Raw genomic sequence first — 13840 nt, 5'->3', positions numbered from 1 at the left:
GATGGTGCAGAGCGCTTCTCAGCAGCATGGTGGGGAGGCTGAGCAGCCCACATCACAGGCCCGAGGGCCTCAGCGCACTCTGGGGGAGGCAGGCTCGCCCCCTACCCGGGCGGAGGGTGGGGCAGGACTCTGGCTTCTCTGGTTGCCCCTGGAATTGTGCAGGAGGACAAGCCAGGGGATGTGGGACGGAGCCACCTGCTCTGCACCTACCCAGGGCCAGCCGCCTGCCAGCACCGTCCTCCACTGCAGGGTCAGAGGCGGCCGTGACGCCCTGGGCCTGGATCTGGCACACCCTGTTCTCAGTCCATCGCCGGCCTCTGTGCCAAGATGATATGTGTCCCAGCAGGAACATGGTGGCAGCCCCGAAGGTGCGCAGCCTCGCCCCACGGCCACTCCGCGGACACCCTGGAGGGGGCAGCTTTAGACGTGGGGCCAGAGCAGCCGCCCCTGGGTGGACCTGCAAGGGACGGTCCTGGTGGCCTCAGTACGCGACCTTCCAGTGGGTGGGCTGCTCGCATGCTTTCTCTTGGTCTCCACAAAACCGGTTGTACGTTGTCTTGGGGTCCAAGCCCAGAATTTCTCTCTCCTCATGAATCCGGAAGGAGAACGTGGAGACCGAGGTGCCGATGAAGAACCTGCAGGGGGACGAGAGGCTCCAGAGCGGCACAGGGCACGCCCCACGCCCCACGCTGGCCAGGCTCAGCCCGGCTCTGCTGTCCTCGGCTCTCCACCCCACAGGCCTCGCGGGGCCTCCTGCAGAGGGACAAGAGGCTCCAGAGCGGCACAGGGCACGCCCCACGCCCCACGCTGGCCAGGCTCAGCCCGGCTCTGCTGTCCTCGGCTCTCCACCCCACAGGCCTCGCGGGGCCTCCTGCAGAGGGACACCAGAGGACTACTGAGGGCCCAGCGCCGCCTGGCCACGCTGTGACCGGTCAGTGCTTGGATCTGTCCCACGCTGGCCTCTGTCTCTCCCGACACAGGGCTCCTCACTGAAGCTGCAGAAACGTGAAAGCCCAGGGCCCCTCTGCACACCTGCGCGTGGCTGGTGGGGAGCCCAGGGCAGCCACCTCTCCTCCCTCCTGCGCTGGTCCCACTCTTGATGGCACTTAATGACAGCAGGCCCGGGACGTTTCCGGAGCGACTGCTCCTGCACAGAACTGTATCCGGCTGGGCCAGGGCTCCTGAGACCCTCCCCACCGCCATGGAGGGAGGTGCTAGGGCGGGCCTTGCTGCCAGCAGGCAGGGGCAGCTGCAGTCAGCCAGGCCTGGGCCTGCGGGGAGCCTGAGAAGGGTTCCTAGACACAGTCACACCACGGAGCTTCAAGAACAGAGGCCAGGCATGTGCAGGCACAGATGTCTCGTCAGACCCCTGCGGGACACCCCTGGGAGCAGCGGTGCAGCTGCAACTCAGACCCACGGTTGGTCCTGACCTGGCTGAGGATGCAGCCCCTCCCACCTGCCTGGCAGGCGAAGGACCCCTGGAGCCTCCACCCAGGACAGGCCAAGCCACACACTCGGAGGGTGGCTGGAGGACACCCTTGGACAGGCCAGCACTCGGACTGGTTGTTACTAGCCGTGCACAGCACCCAGAGTGACTGGAAACAGACTGAAATCACGCTTTCTCACTGTGTGTGTGCGCGTTACTGGGGATTGAACCCAGGAACATCCTACCTCTGAGCTATACTCCTAGCCCTTTTTAGTTTTGTTTTGAAGTAGGGTCTCACTAAGTTATTGAGGCTGGCCTCAAAGCCACAATCCTTCCGCCTTAGCCTCCCATGCGCTGGGATGAGTGCACCTCCATTCCCGGCCTTTCTATTTTGGCGGTTCACTTTTCTCAGGATGTCCTGACTCCATCCCAACCTTGCTGTCCGGTGGCTGACATGGACACGCACTGGGGAATGTGTGCATTCTTCAGTGAGCCAGCCTGCCTCCCTCAACCATCCCAAGGACCTGAGGCACGGCCACCGCTGCCAGGGCGCAGGTGTCCTGTGAGCCGCCCTCGGCGATGCAGTGAAGGGCGCGGGCCAGACCGAGCAGCAGGAATGCCCTGGTGAAGTGGGCAGGGAGGGGAGACGAGGAGGTGCTGGGCTGAAGCAGGGACAGTGGGCTCCGTGCCAGAGGACTGAAGGCCCAGGGCAAACAATTGGCACCAGCCGAGGAAAGGAAGCCGAACATTAAACCAGACCAAGAAGCAAGAAGACAGGACAGGGAGAGCATGGTGGGCGGGATGGCCGGCCACTCAGCCCAGAGCCGGTGAGGCGGGGGCGGCACCTGGCGTGGGAGCAGATCCACTGGTCGATGATGGCCACGCCTCCATCCTTGTACAGCTCCAGCTCCTCCCAGGTGGGCTCGAACCTCACCATTTCGGGGAGCAGCCTTTTCAGCTCCTCGTGTTCTGCAAGGTAAGGGAGAGGCTGCTACTTAGAGGAAAGAGGCGCGTGCCTGGCTACAGCTGAGGACTCTGCAGGCCCAGGTCTGCCCAGTTGAGCCGGGAGCCAGGAGGAGCGAAGCGAGCCACCGCTCGGGCGCCTACCCTTCCTGACGGCGTCTGTGGCCACGAACACCTTGTCCAGCCGGTGAGTCCTCATGAGGCCGCGGATCTTCCTCGCCGCCCCCTCCAGGCTGGGCACGTCCTCCCTGTGCCCCCAGACGAAGTCCTTCCTTCTCAGGTGGGCTGCGAGGTAGGGGCCCCCGAGCGAAGAGCCCAGCTGCACCTGGCGAGGGCAGTCAGGTGAGAGCTGAGGGGCTGCTTGGGGCCAGCGGGAGCTTGCCTGGGCCCCGGGGGCTCGGGCGCAGGGGATGCTGATCGCATCCACATGCACCCTCCGGGGCGCCCCTCCCGAGCCTCGGCCCCGTGTCTCCTGAAGACTGTGGCTAGCACACCCTCCATCCGGGTGAAAACAGTAGCAAATGAAACCGGGAGAGCTAGAGCGGAGCACTATTCTAAGATTTTCTTCCCGGTTTTAAAGACTGATGTAGTTATTGCTTAAACACCCGCTTGGAAATGGTCCCGATGCCCAGAGTGGCACAGCAGGACTCCTGTTTACGACATGGTTTACTATTAAAACAAGAGCAGCTGAACGTTTGCCACAGGCGTGCCAGCGGAAGAGCAGCCTGTCACTGACGTCACGCTACAGGAAACCCCACAGGTACGTATAACTTGGGAAGGACGAAGCCAGGACAAAATGGTGTTTACTCTGTTACTACTGTTTGCAGTGGCACAGGTGAAAGCCAGGGCCTCAGTGCCCGGCGGGCGCCACGGCAGCGCCACGGAGCATGCCCGGCGGGCGGCTCCAGCCGTTTGCCTTCCTTACTGCCGTGTCGGAAGGAAACACCATGGTTCTCTTCGCCTTCCTACTTCCTCTTTGCCCATTTTTCTAGACTGTATTTTATGCTAAGAACAGCCTCCTAGGCTGCTGGAGCTGCAACCGTGTCCCCGTTTCACTAAAGAACACATTTCACCCAGCAGTTTCCCCAAGTTTGCACAAGTGGGGAGAGCGCTGCGGCCTGGCTCCCCTGGCAGTCGGGTTGCTACCGTAATTCACCTGTTGGGAGATGCTCATTCTCCCCTCAGGCGAGGGGTGAGGAGTACCTTCATCTGTGTCCAGTCCTCCTCAGAGGGGATCCTGTCTGCCTCGTTCGTGGAGTTGAGGTACTTGCTTCTGAACTCGTCTCCCACCACCCGCAGGTGTTTGGCGAACACCATGCTCCGACGGGTCTGTGGGAGCAGGCCTGAGCTGAGCACAGTGGGCTCCGGTCTCGCCCACCTACCCCGGCCACCCCATGGCAGAGCTGCGCCCTCAGCCTGCCCAGCTCCTCCTTGGTCTCTCCTGCCCACCCCTCTGCACACTGCCACGGCCAAGGCAGCAGCTGTCAGCCAGGACACTTGGAGAGCTCCTGCACGTGGCCACCGCAGCAGGGCTGCCCGGGCCAGCTGGTCCTGGACAGCTCCGCCGTGGCCAGCATGACTGGTGCTCTGCCACTGGGCTCCCCCAGCTACTGCCCGTGAGCTCTGATAACGCGAATCACACTGAGCACCACTGCTTCTCTTCCAGTGTCGTGGCCAGTGTCAGAGTGTGAGCAGAGGCTGCTCTGGCCTCGCCTGGCTCAAGCTGACCAACATCCTCCAAAGTCCCCAGAGCCACACTCTCCCCTCCAAGTACAACTCAAGCTCAGCAGTAGGGACTCGGAGAAAATCTGCCGCCTTGCCAAGCTAAAGAGGGCTGGGCAAGTAGTGCACTAGGTTCTGGCCCCGATGGAGCCCAGGAGGTCAAGAGAGGGCAGCGCCAGGGGCTCACCACCACGCCGAGGCCCAGGGCACTTCACAAGGCCTGCACACCAGAGCTGGGGCTCCTTGGCCGTGCCCAGATCCTTGGGACACTTGGACCCATGGAAGGACCCTCACCCCCAGCAAAACCGGACCCAGCACTCCCCTGCATGCCCAGTGCCCCAAGTACAGGGCTTCTGGGAGCCTTAGGATTTCAGTCAGCAGTGTAGTTTCAAAAACTAAGCATACATATGCAATGTGTACAAATTTACACAACTGTTAACAAATTTAGAAAGTATTCCTTATGTCAGGTGTGGTAGACACGCCTGTAACCCCGCACTTGGGAGGCTGAGGCAGGAGGATAGTACAGGTTCAAAGCCAACCTTTGCTGGCTCAAGGGACCCTGTTTCCAAATAAATGTAAAATAGGTCTGGGAGTGTGGCCCGTAGGTAGAAGGTCCCTGGGTTCCATCCCCAGTACCACAAAAAAATTAAAAAATAAGAAAGTAAAGTATTCCTTAGGAGATACTCACATCCCAGTATTCCTTTCCTCCATAGTGGTCATGAAGGAGGTTTTCAGCTCTGTCTAACATCACAGACCTGTTGGCGAACAATAGAAAAATAGTTTAGTGATGAGTCATCTCTAAGAACACAAAGTGGGAGAGCCCTGGGCAAGGCAAACCCTCCGAGAGGAAGCCTGCCAGGGGCCCCAGGGGCCTCAGGGGCCTCCAGGCCGAGCAGGTGGAGCCTGCGTAGCTGAGGTACAGGAAGGAAAAGAAGACAAGCAACCCAGAAAAAGAATAACGTAGCCGGGCGTGGTGGGCACGCTTGCAATCCCCGCGCGTGGGAGGCGGAGACAGGAGGATCGCGCGGGTTCACAGCCAGCCGCGCTGGCGTAAGAGACCCTGTTTCAAAAATATAAAATAGGACTGGGAGTGTAGCCCGGAGGTAGAAGGGCTTCCAGGAACCCCAGTACCACCAAAAAAAAAAAAAAAAAAAAAAAGAATAACGTAGCCAACAGAGCTGTGGAGAGTCTGCTACTTCAACACATCCCACGTACTTGGGAGGCTGAGACAGGAGGACGGCAGGTGTGTGGAGACCCTGATGTAGCTCACAGGTACAACACCTGGGTTCAGTTCCCAGAAGCGCAGAAGGTAAATGGGCGAGCGCATCGTGACGGGCCACAGAGGCCTAGCTGTCCTGTGAGCGCCTCCAGCTGGCCGAGGGCCTGCCTCTCCTGTTTGTGCATCTCAAGCTGGCCTTAGCGCCTTGCTCCCCAGAGAGCCCCCAGCTGCCACCTGACTGGCCGGGCACGGTCAGGCCCCAGTGCCACCAGCATGAGCAGCTCCACCTAGCCCTGGCCCACCGCAGGCCAGGACAGCCAAGAAGGCGGCCACCACACTCCATGGGGAGACCAGAGCACCACGTACGGACCACCCACAGGTCGGTGGCATCGGCTCAGAGGTGAGCGCGGGCCAGCTACAGGGCTGAATGCTAAGTGCAGAGGTTGCTGGCCAGTCCAGATTGGAAGGAGAAAGACCCTGAAACGTGTAAAGGTTTACATTTCTGTAGAGACAAAGCATTGGTAAGAATTTAAATTGGTGTTCTATAGAATATCACTTCAAAGAGTTCTAAAATGTGGTCTTATTCTGTGATCAGGCACAAGCCAACAGACCAGTGACCCCACTCCTCACACAGACCAGGTCCACAGAGGCAGAGCACACCCCGGGGTCGTGGGGCCAGTGCTACACGGCCCTGGCGACTGCGCAGCGAACCCACTGACACGCCTTGCTCCTGGCCATTCAGTTCTGGACAGTTACATTTCTACTTCTCCACAAAAATGTTTCCTCTTTGTAACAGTACCAGTCTGGGGCCAACTAAAGGCCACCAACCTAGGCCGGGTCCATAAACTCCCTTCCATTGGTGCAAAGATAGCGGCAAGACGGGATTACTGCACGCTCTTCCCGACACCCACGATGGAGAGCAAGGTGGTACCCCAGTTGTGTTTAAAAGGGATGGGTATGCCCACGTGAATGTCTGGTAGGAGTTGCATGTGGAGGGGGCAGGAGTGAAGGACGGGGGCTGCCTCTGGTACTGCTTCAAACACGGCTTCCTCCCACAGGATGCAGTACCCATGCCGGTCTGGAAGGCCCTGGGGACTCGGTGCCACCTCCCAGCCTCCCTTGCACGCGCCTGCCTTTGAACCTCATGCAAGTGGAACTCACGATGCCTATTCTTGCAGTCCTAGAGGTGTTGCAGCCCTGGCGCACCCTGTTGGTGTTCTTAGCTGGGCAAGGGTGGGGAGGCCGGGAGCGTCCCTGGGCAGCTGGCGCAGCTGTGGTGCGGCTGCTGGGGCTCCGGCCTGCAGGTTCAGCCAAGCTCCCGCAGCGACAGCAGATTCTCCCTGGGAGCAGTGCAGCCCGTCCCTCCCCCGAGGCGGCGGCCCTCGTGCTTGCAGCAGGCGCTCTTCCTCCAGTGTGTGCTCATTTCACTGCACACTGCCCACCCTTCTTTTCCCAGTTGGTTTTTAGGACTGTCAGCTATGGGTGGAGCCCCTCCCTGCTCAAATGTGCTGCTGCCTCTCCCTCTCGGTGCCCGTCCCTTCACTTTTTCTTTTCTTTTTTCTCTTTCTTTTCTCTCTTTTTTTTCAGTACTGGCGATTAAACCCAGGGGCATTTTACCTCCAAGCTACACCCTCTGCCCTATTTCTTTATTCTTTATCTTGAAACAGGGCCTCACTAAATTGCAGAGGGCCTCAATAAGTAGCTGAGGCTGTCCGCGAACCCAGATCCTCCTGTCTTAGCCTCCCAAGTACTGGGATTACAAGCATGCGCCACCACCCCTGGCTTCTTCACTTTTTCTAATGGTGGGAATTTGTCACTTAATGTGATTGAATTGGTTTGGCTTTTCAGCTTGTTCAAAATCCCTCCCCCACCAAGGCCCGGAGGCCTCCTGGACACTATGCCCCCTCCGCGGTTGTCTCCCCCACACCCCAAGCCCAGTTTTCTGGTGCAGTGGGGATGGACGACTTGTGGCTCATTCGCTTCATGGCATCCCTCACCCACCACTCCTGGGCAGAGGCTCTGCCCCAAACCACAGGCCCAGCTCCCTCTGGGCTCAGCTCCATTCTAACCCCAAGTGCCAGTCAGAGAAGACTGACGGCAAGGCGGGCATCCCGCAGACCCCAGGCTTAAGTGCTTGCGAGACCCAGGTGCTGTCACCAATGGGAGCAGCTCTTGAGAATGTAAAAGTGGACCTCCCTAGCCAGAAGCTCAGCCCATCTTGCCACCCTGGGTCCCGCTCTTCTGCGGGTGGAACCTGCCTCGCTCAGCAGTGCCACATTGAAGTCTTTGCTGGAGCCACCATGTGCGTTCCCAAGGGTGCCACCCCTGCAGGGGGGCCGGGGGGGCCTAGGATCCCAAGCCAGCACGCCAAGCCCCAGCCCGATGCCCGAGCACAGGCGCTCGGCACACAGAACCACGGCCAGCGCCCGGCGGCCCTGGAGGTGCCTGGGAGAAGCTGCAACAAGGGCTCCTCTCCCTGGAGCAGGGGCCGGGTCCCGGGATTCCCAGGCCCACGGGAGATGCTCATGGGTATTGCTGAGAGAAACGGGAGGGAACAGAAAGGGTGAACGTGGCTCTCAGACACTGCCCTCCACAGAGGTTTACAGAGGCTTGGCCGGTCCCTAGCGCCTGATGGACTCCTCCAGTGCTGTGGGTGATGGCGCCTCCCTCGCCCCGCTGAGGCCACAGGTCCCAAGGCAGGGGCATACTCTACAATTGGACCCATGAGGCAAGAAAGCAAATGGAAGCTGGGTCTGGGTCAAGTCTTAAAAAGCTGCCTGGGTGCTTTGAGTAGAACAGGAAACCTGGCAGACACCGCTTTCCAGCCAGGGCCTGAGCCCTGCACCTTCCCACGCCCCAGGCACTCGGGTCAGCTTTTCACTGCCCTGCCACCACCTCCCCCTTTACCCAGCTCACTCAGCTCATCCTGCCACCTCAGGGGAGCTCTGTACTCGGCTCCCTCCCGGGTTGGGGGCTCCTGACCAGGACACAGGCTGAGCCACATCCTCACAGTGCTGGGAGCCTTGGTGCAGCTGACCCAAGCCCGGGTCACTTCCTGGGGTCTATCCCTACGGGCACATGCAGCCTTCCCCGGCCGCCCTCGGCCCAGCTCACTGTGCAAAGTGAGTGTCCAGTGTGCTGGAGTGCCGGAGAGGAGAGGCCCCTCGGCAGGGGCCTTGCCGGCACGACCCACTGCGGAGGTGCCGGGCACTTACCGCGCGGAAGTATTTTTCAGAAGCACGGGTGCTATGACTGAAGCTGATCCTTGGACAGACAGGCAGGAGACATTCAGACCCCTGGTTTCTTCATAACCCCAGAACCATCCCCTGGAAAACAAAACCCACAGGCCGCCTGCTGGTTTATTTTCTTTTACAGAAAACAAATGACCCCTATATTCACATACATGTGAGGCACTGTCTTGATAAAACTCAGCCGGTTTGTTCAGGGGAAACTCAGACCATGACCATAAATAGCGACATTCTTGTGGAAATTACAAAGAAAATGTAAATTTCCATGAAAGCTTTCCTCTTGATTCTGGACAGGACACTGCCAGGGATGACGAGCAGCTGAGAAAGAGCCGGGCAGAAGCTCCGGCTGCAGCCTCAGCGCAGGGTGAGTCTCCCAAGCACCCCTTGTTGACTTCAGAGCAGGGTATTCTGGCAGGCCACGCGCACGTGGAGCATGCCCAGGGCGCTCTCCCGCAGGGAGGTCTGGGGCAGGTTAGGATGCTAGGGCCTGAGGTGGCGGCTTGCATTCCCCCATCACACCCAAGTGCCTTTCAAAAGGCAGGAAAAAGGCTGGAGATGCAGCTTGGAGGTAGAGTGCCACTGGGCTCAACCTCCAAGGATCTCAAAACAAACTTAAACTGTGGGGCAAAGTTGGGAGGAGTGTCACATGCCTGCAGGGCCAGGCACTCGGAAACCAAAAAAACAAAAACTAAAAAAGACTGGGGGTGTAGCTCAGTGGTAGAATGCCCCTGGGTTCAGTCCCCAATACTGCAAAAAAAAAAAAAAAAAAAAAGTGTAGTGGGAGGGGAAGAGCCCAGCACAGCTGTTCTGAAGCAGGCCAAGTCCCCTCCTCCGTGACAGACATGGGGGCCTCGGCAGGCGCTGGGCCTCGGGCGTGGCGGTGGTCTGCGGCCTACCTGTAGTACTCATGCTTGTCCTGTGAGTACAGCAGCGGGTCAAGGCACGGCCGCTCGTCCACCTTCTCCTCCCAGGTGCCCTCCTTCCAGCCTTCTGCGTAGCCCTGCAGGACATACACCTGGTCGATGAAGGGCCCACCGGACTCTGAAAAGACCAAGAGAACAGGGTGTGCGGCGGCGATTGTGGGTGCACTGGCAAGCGACCTTTACCCACTTACTTAAAGCAGCCTTATTCCCAAAGAGGCTGCAGGAGGCTTGCAGAGCAGAGGGTGGCAGCGGCGCACAGGCCCCTGGTGGGGGTGGGGCTCGCGAGGTCTCCCTGGACTCCCGTCTGGACCCCTCTCCAGGCCTGGGCAGCGCTCCGCTGCACTCCATGCCCATCCTGCCCAATACGCTTATTAACTACCCCTGTAAGGGGCTCCTGGAGGATCTGAGCCCCCAGCCACGCCTAGTAGGTGCCTGCCATGTCTGATGTTCAAGTGAAATCTATTAAAAGATGGAATGAACAAACTGGCTTATAGGAAGCCACAGCGAGGGAAACCCTGGTCTGTCCACCCTTGCTCAGGTTCAGGGTGTGCAGCCACACAGTGGCCGGCCTGTGGGCTACACTGGAGGGCTCCTCACTGATGGAGGTGTGGACAACACACGGCAGGTGCGTGCCTCATCCCTCGTGGCTTCCCGGCAGCCCTGTCCCTTCCCCTTTCCAGGAGGAAGCAGCTCAGCGATGCACCCCAGCTGGAGGCTGACCCGAGTCCGCTCCGTGTTGCCTAGGAAGCCAGGCCCAGGCCGCCTGCCCCACCTGCCCAAGCCTTGCTTAGCTAGAGGGGTGGAGACTGAGGGCCGCAGGAGAGAGCAGCCCGCCGCTGCTGGGCATTGCATGCTCGCTACTGCGAGGCCCTGCCCCAGGGAGCTGTGGTCAGCTCCTACCAAGTGCACCACCTCCCGGGCGAGGCCAGCAGCCTCAGCACAGCCCCTCTCTCGCCTTCCAGGGCTGTGAGCACATTTCAAAGTGGGTCAGGAAATGTTGCATTCCAAGAATGTTTTACAAGGTTCAGATTGTGTCTTCAGCCTGCATGAGAACGTCAGAAAACATTCCTGCTGTCCCTGTCCCGGCATTCCCACGACTGACCGACAGACACCTTTCACAGTGTGAAACCTAAGGGCAGCGAGACGCAGCGCTGGGGTACAGCCCTGGTGGGGACAGCAAGTGCAGGAAGGAAGAACTGAATGTGCTACACATACCAGCCCACCGGATCCAGCCCATCCTCTCCAGGGCTTCCCTAAGGCAGTAGGAGTGGACCTTACTAAGTCCACATCTTCCAGTCAAAGCCACTGTGGGCTCCAGAGGTCTCTGTTCTAGAAAAGCTTTATTCCTCTCAGAAAAATAAGATGGGCAGAGCGAGCAGCATGAAGCTAACAAGAGTGCCCTCGCCGTTTCTCCCCAGCGGGCAGCAAGACCCGCACACACAGCGTGAAGACAGCCTGTCAGCCCAGGAAGCCCCGGCTCCGACTCACCTGCCTGGTGCCCAGGCTGCCAGGGCTGCCCACGCACCCGAGACCCACCCCTAGAGAAACTGAAGGGAAAAAGCCCACGCAGAGCAAGCCTGCCATGCTGGAGGTAAGGTGCCAGACGAGGTGGCACGGCCGGGCCAGCTGCTCCTGCGTCAGAAGGACCGCCTGCCCAACCGAGCCTGCTGGCGACGGGGCCCGCCTCACCTGCAATGAACTGCTCATACTCAATAACTGGGATGTTTTTATTGAGGCTCGGAAGGTCAAAGAACTCCGACCAAGGAATCCGGACCTGATGGATGTCAGGACTCTGCCAGTGGTACAGGCGGCCCCACGGGGGCAGGACAAGCACCCACTCCTCGGTCTTGAGCAGCGTCTTCAGCAGGGAGGCGACGCGGATATACACATCTCTGCGGAGGTTGAAGCCTTCCGGGGGGTTGACGTCATAGAGGAGGTACCTGAGCAGAGCGGGGCACCGCTGCATGAGGCTGGCACGACACCTGCCTTGCTCGGGTCAGCGCAGCCCTGCGGACACCCCGCTGCACCAGGAGGCGCTGCCCACCTGTTCCTTCCTACGGAACGGTCACCCGCAGAGCCCAGTACAACCAGAGAAGTCCAAGTGACCCTCAGCAACCCACTCCCAGGCTCAACTAATGGTCTGAAGACCCGTGCATGTCCAAAGCCCCAAGGAGCCCTGTGGGCGGTCCTGAGATGGGTCTGTTGCTGGGTCCAAGGGAGCTACAGGTACCAGCTTCACTTGTAACTTCAAAAGTTACAACAGCAAACGCACTGCATGTTAACAAAGATGACAGTTTAAATGAAAAGTAAGCGTTTTCAAAAGAATGGCCGTGTTTTTAGCCTTGCAGCAGATGGAGCCTGGCAGGAGCCACTCTGGCAGGGGCCTCTGGAAGAACACTGCACTCGCAAGTGAACAAGGGGCTTCCTGGACCTGGCAGGAAGATGGCCTGGCACACGGGCCCCTGGACACCTAGCGAACGCCAGCCCACTCCAGGCCAGGCCCTCTGTGACCCCACAGACACTCCGGGAGCTCCCAGGTGGGTTCTGCTTTGCCCTCCTGCTGGAGACGCTCGGGGAGTGAGGAAGGCCACTCCTCCTCCAGCCCGAGCCACACCGCCCTCCTAATGGAGGCAGGAAGCCTGCCTTCGCCTTCACCGTCTTCACTGTCCCGTGGTGGGCGCAGGGGCAGGGAGTGCAGACAGACAGGCGGCCGCTAGGTCCGCCCACCGCGCCAGATCGGGCTGAGGACCTCCAGAGCGCAGGCCCGGACCCCTCGGGGCAGGACAGGCGTGCCCCACCGCGTCCAGCTGATGGGACAAACCTCGTGCTGACCACGGGCCCGGCCCACAGCCGGCCTGACCGCGCTGCCCCAGCTGACCCCGACCCACAAAGTTGCGCGCCGCACCAGAGCCCCGGGCCGCTGACCCCGGCCCCGCCCACGCCACCTACCGACCTCCGAATGGCCCCACCCATTGACCCCAGTCCCACCCACCTCCCCTTGGATCCCGCCTGCTGACCCCAGACCCCTGGTATCGTCCACTGACCCTTGGTCCCATAGATCCCGCACGCTACTCTGGCCCCACCAACCTCCGCCTCCCTGGGTCCCACCGATCCTGACCCCGGGTCCCCGCCGCGGGCGCCTCGGGCGCACGCTTACCGTCTGCGGGACGCCGCCCCCGACAGGATGTCGGCCGCCGACTGGCCGGGCCAGAACTCCTCGCCCGAGGCCGAGACCGGCGGCCAGGAAGCCGCCCCGAGAAGGAGGCAGACGACGGCCAGCGCCGCCATGGCCTCGGCGGCCACGCATTTCCGGCAGCCGCGGCCCACCCCGGTAGTGCGCGCCCGTCCCGCCCCGGTGGAAAGCGTCCTCTGTCGCCAAGGTAACGCAATGAGGCCCTCCCGGCGGCGGCGCATGCGCCTGCGCTGTCCTGGGCGGGGTCCTGCGGTTCCCCTTGGGCGCCGCTGCTCGGGGGTCCTGGCAGGTCGCGGTCACGCCGCTCCTGCTGTGTCCTCCACCCGGTGGGTGGGACGTGCCCGCGGGGTCCTGCGGGAGAACACTGCCGGCGGGTGGGGACGGAGTCGCGCGGCAGGGCTGGGGCGGGACTGCGCGTGGTGCAGGGTCCCCTAGCTGGCGCCGGGGACAGAGTGGAGCTGATGGGCATGCTAGGCTTCCGGGCCCCAGGGCGGGCGAGTCTCTGTGTGTGGGGACGCTGTGAGCAGCCCGGGACCCGGGCCACATTCCTGAGCCAGTGGCTGCCGCTCACCGTGTCATCCTTAGAGGTTGCAGGCCGGTGGATCTGCCAGGAGGGACGGCCATCCCGCCTGACCTATGGCTGCAGGGGCCTTCCCACTCCTCATGGATGGCCACAGCAGTCAGGTGTTCCCGCTGACCCTGCAGGGCCGCAGCCGCACCTGCTGGCCTGGAAATGCGTGTCCAGTCGCCTGTGAAGTGGGATTACAGTGTCTTCCCTGTTGAAGCCTCTTTCAATTGGAATTCTAAAGCGGGTGTTTTTGCCTGCTCCTCCAGGGGGCAGAGCAGGCTGGCTCTGCTTTGCCTTCCCAGGGCCCACCAGGCTTGGGGTGAATTTCTGGCTCTTGTGCAGGCAGCTACCAAGACAGTTTACTTGGGCAAATTCCTTGAAAGAGGAAAATTGCCAGACTAGGATTGTAGGTTCAAGGTCAGCATGGTAATTTAGCAAGACCGTGTGTGTGTGTGTGTGTGTATGTGTGTGTGTGGTACTGGGGGTGGAACCCTGGGGCATTCTACCTCCGGGATACATTCCCAGACCTATTTTATACTTTATTTGGAAACAGGGCCTCGCTAAGTAGCTGAGGCTGG

At 60.6% G+C, this 13840-nt stretch overlaps 1 protein-coding gene across 1 annotated transcript; it reads right to left on the bottom strand.

The window, feature by feature from the left end:
• Nucleotides 1-481: 481 nt before the first annotated feature.
• POFUT2 (protein O-fucosyltransferase 2) lies at nucleotides 482-12789 on the bottom strand (the record flags this gene model as incomplete). The annotated part of the gene is made up of 9 exons (XM_080695712.1): nucleotides 482-635; nucleotides 2272-2395; nucleotides 2534-2714; nucleotides 3593-3718; nucleotides 4800-4866; nucleotides 8546-8656; nucleotides 9475-9619; nucleotides 11191-11441; nucleotides 12659-12789. 9 exons carry the CDS (start codon nucleotides 12787-12789, stop codon nucleotides 482-484), a joined length of 1290 nt encoding a protein of 429 aa, XP_080551838.1.
• Between the last annotated feature and the right edge of the window lie 1051 nt (nucleotides 12790-13840).

Source organism: Muscardinus avellanarius, assembly GCF_963383645.1.
Source record: "Muscardinus avellanarius genome assembly, chromosome: 5".
In the NCBI taxonomy this organism is placed as follows: Eukaryota; Metazoa; Chordata; class Mammalia; order Rodentia; family Gliridae; genus Muscardinus; species Muscardinus avellanarius.
This window is presented reverse-complemented; position numbering and strand designations above follow the sequence as displayed.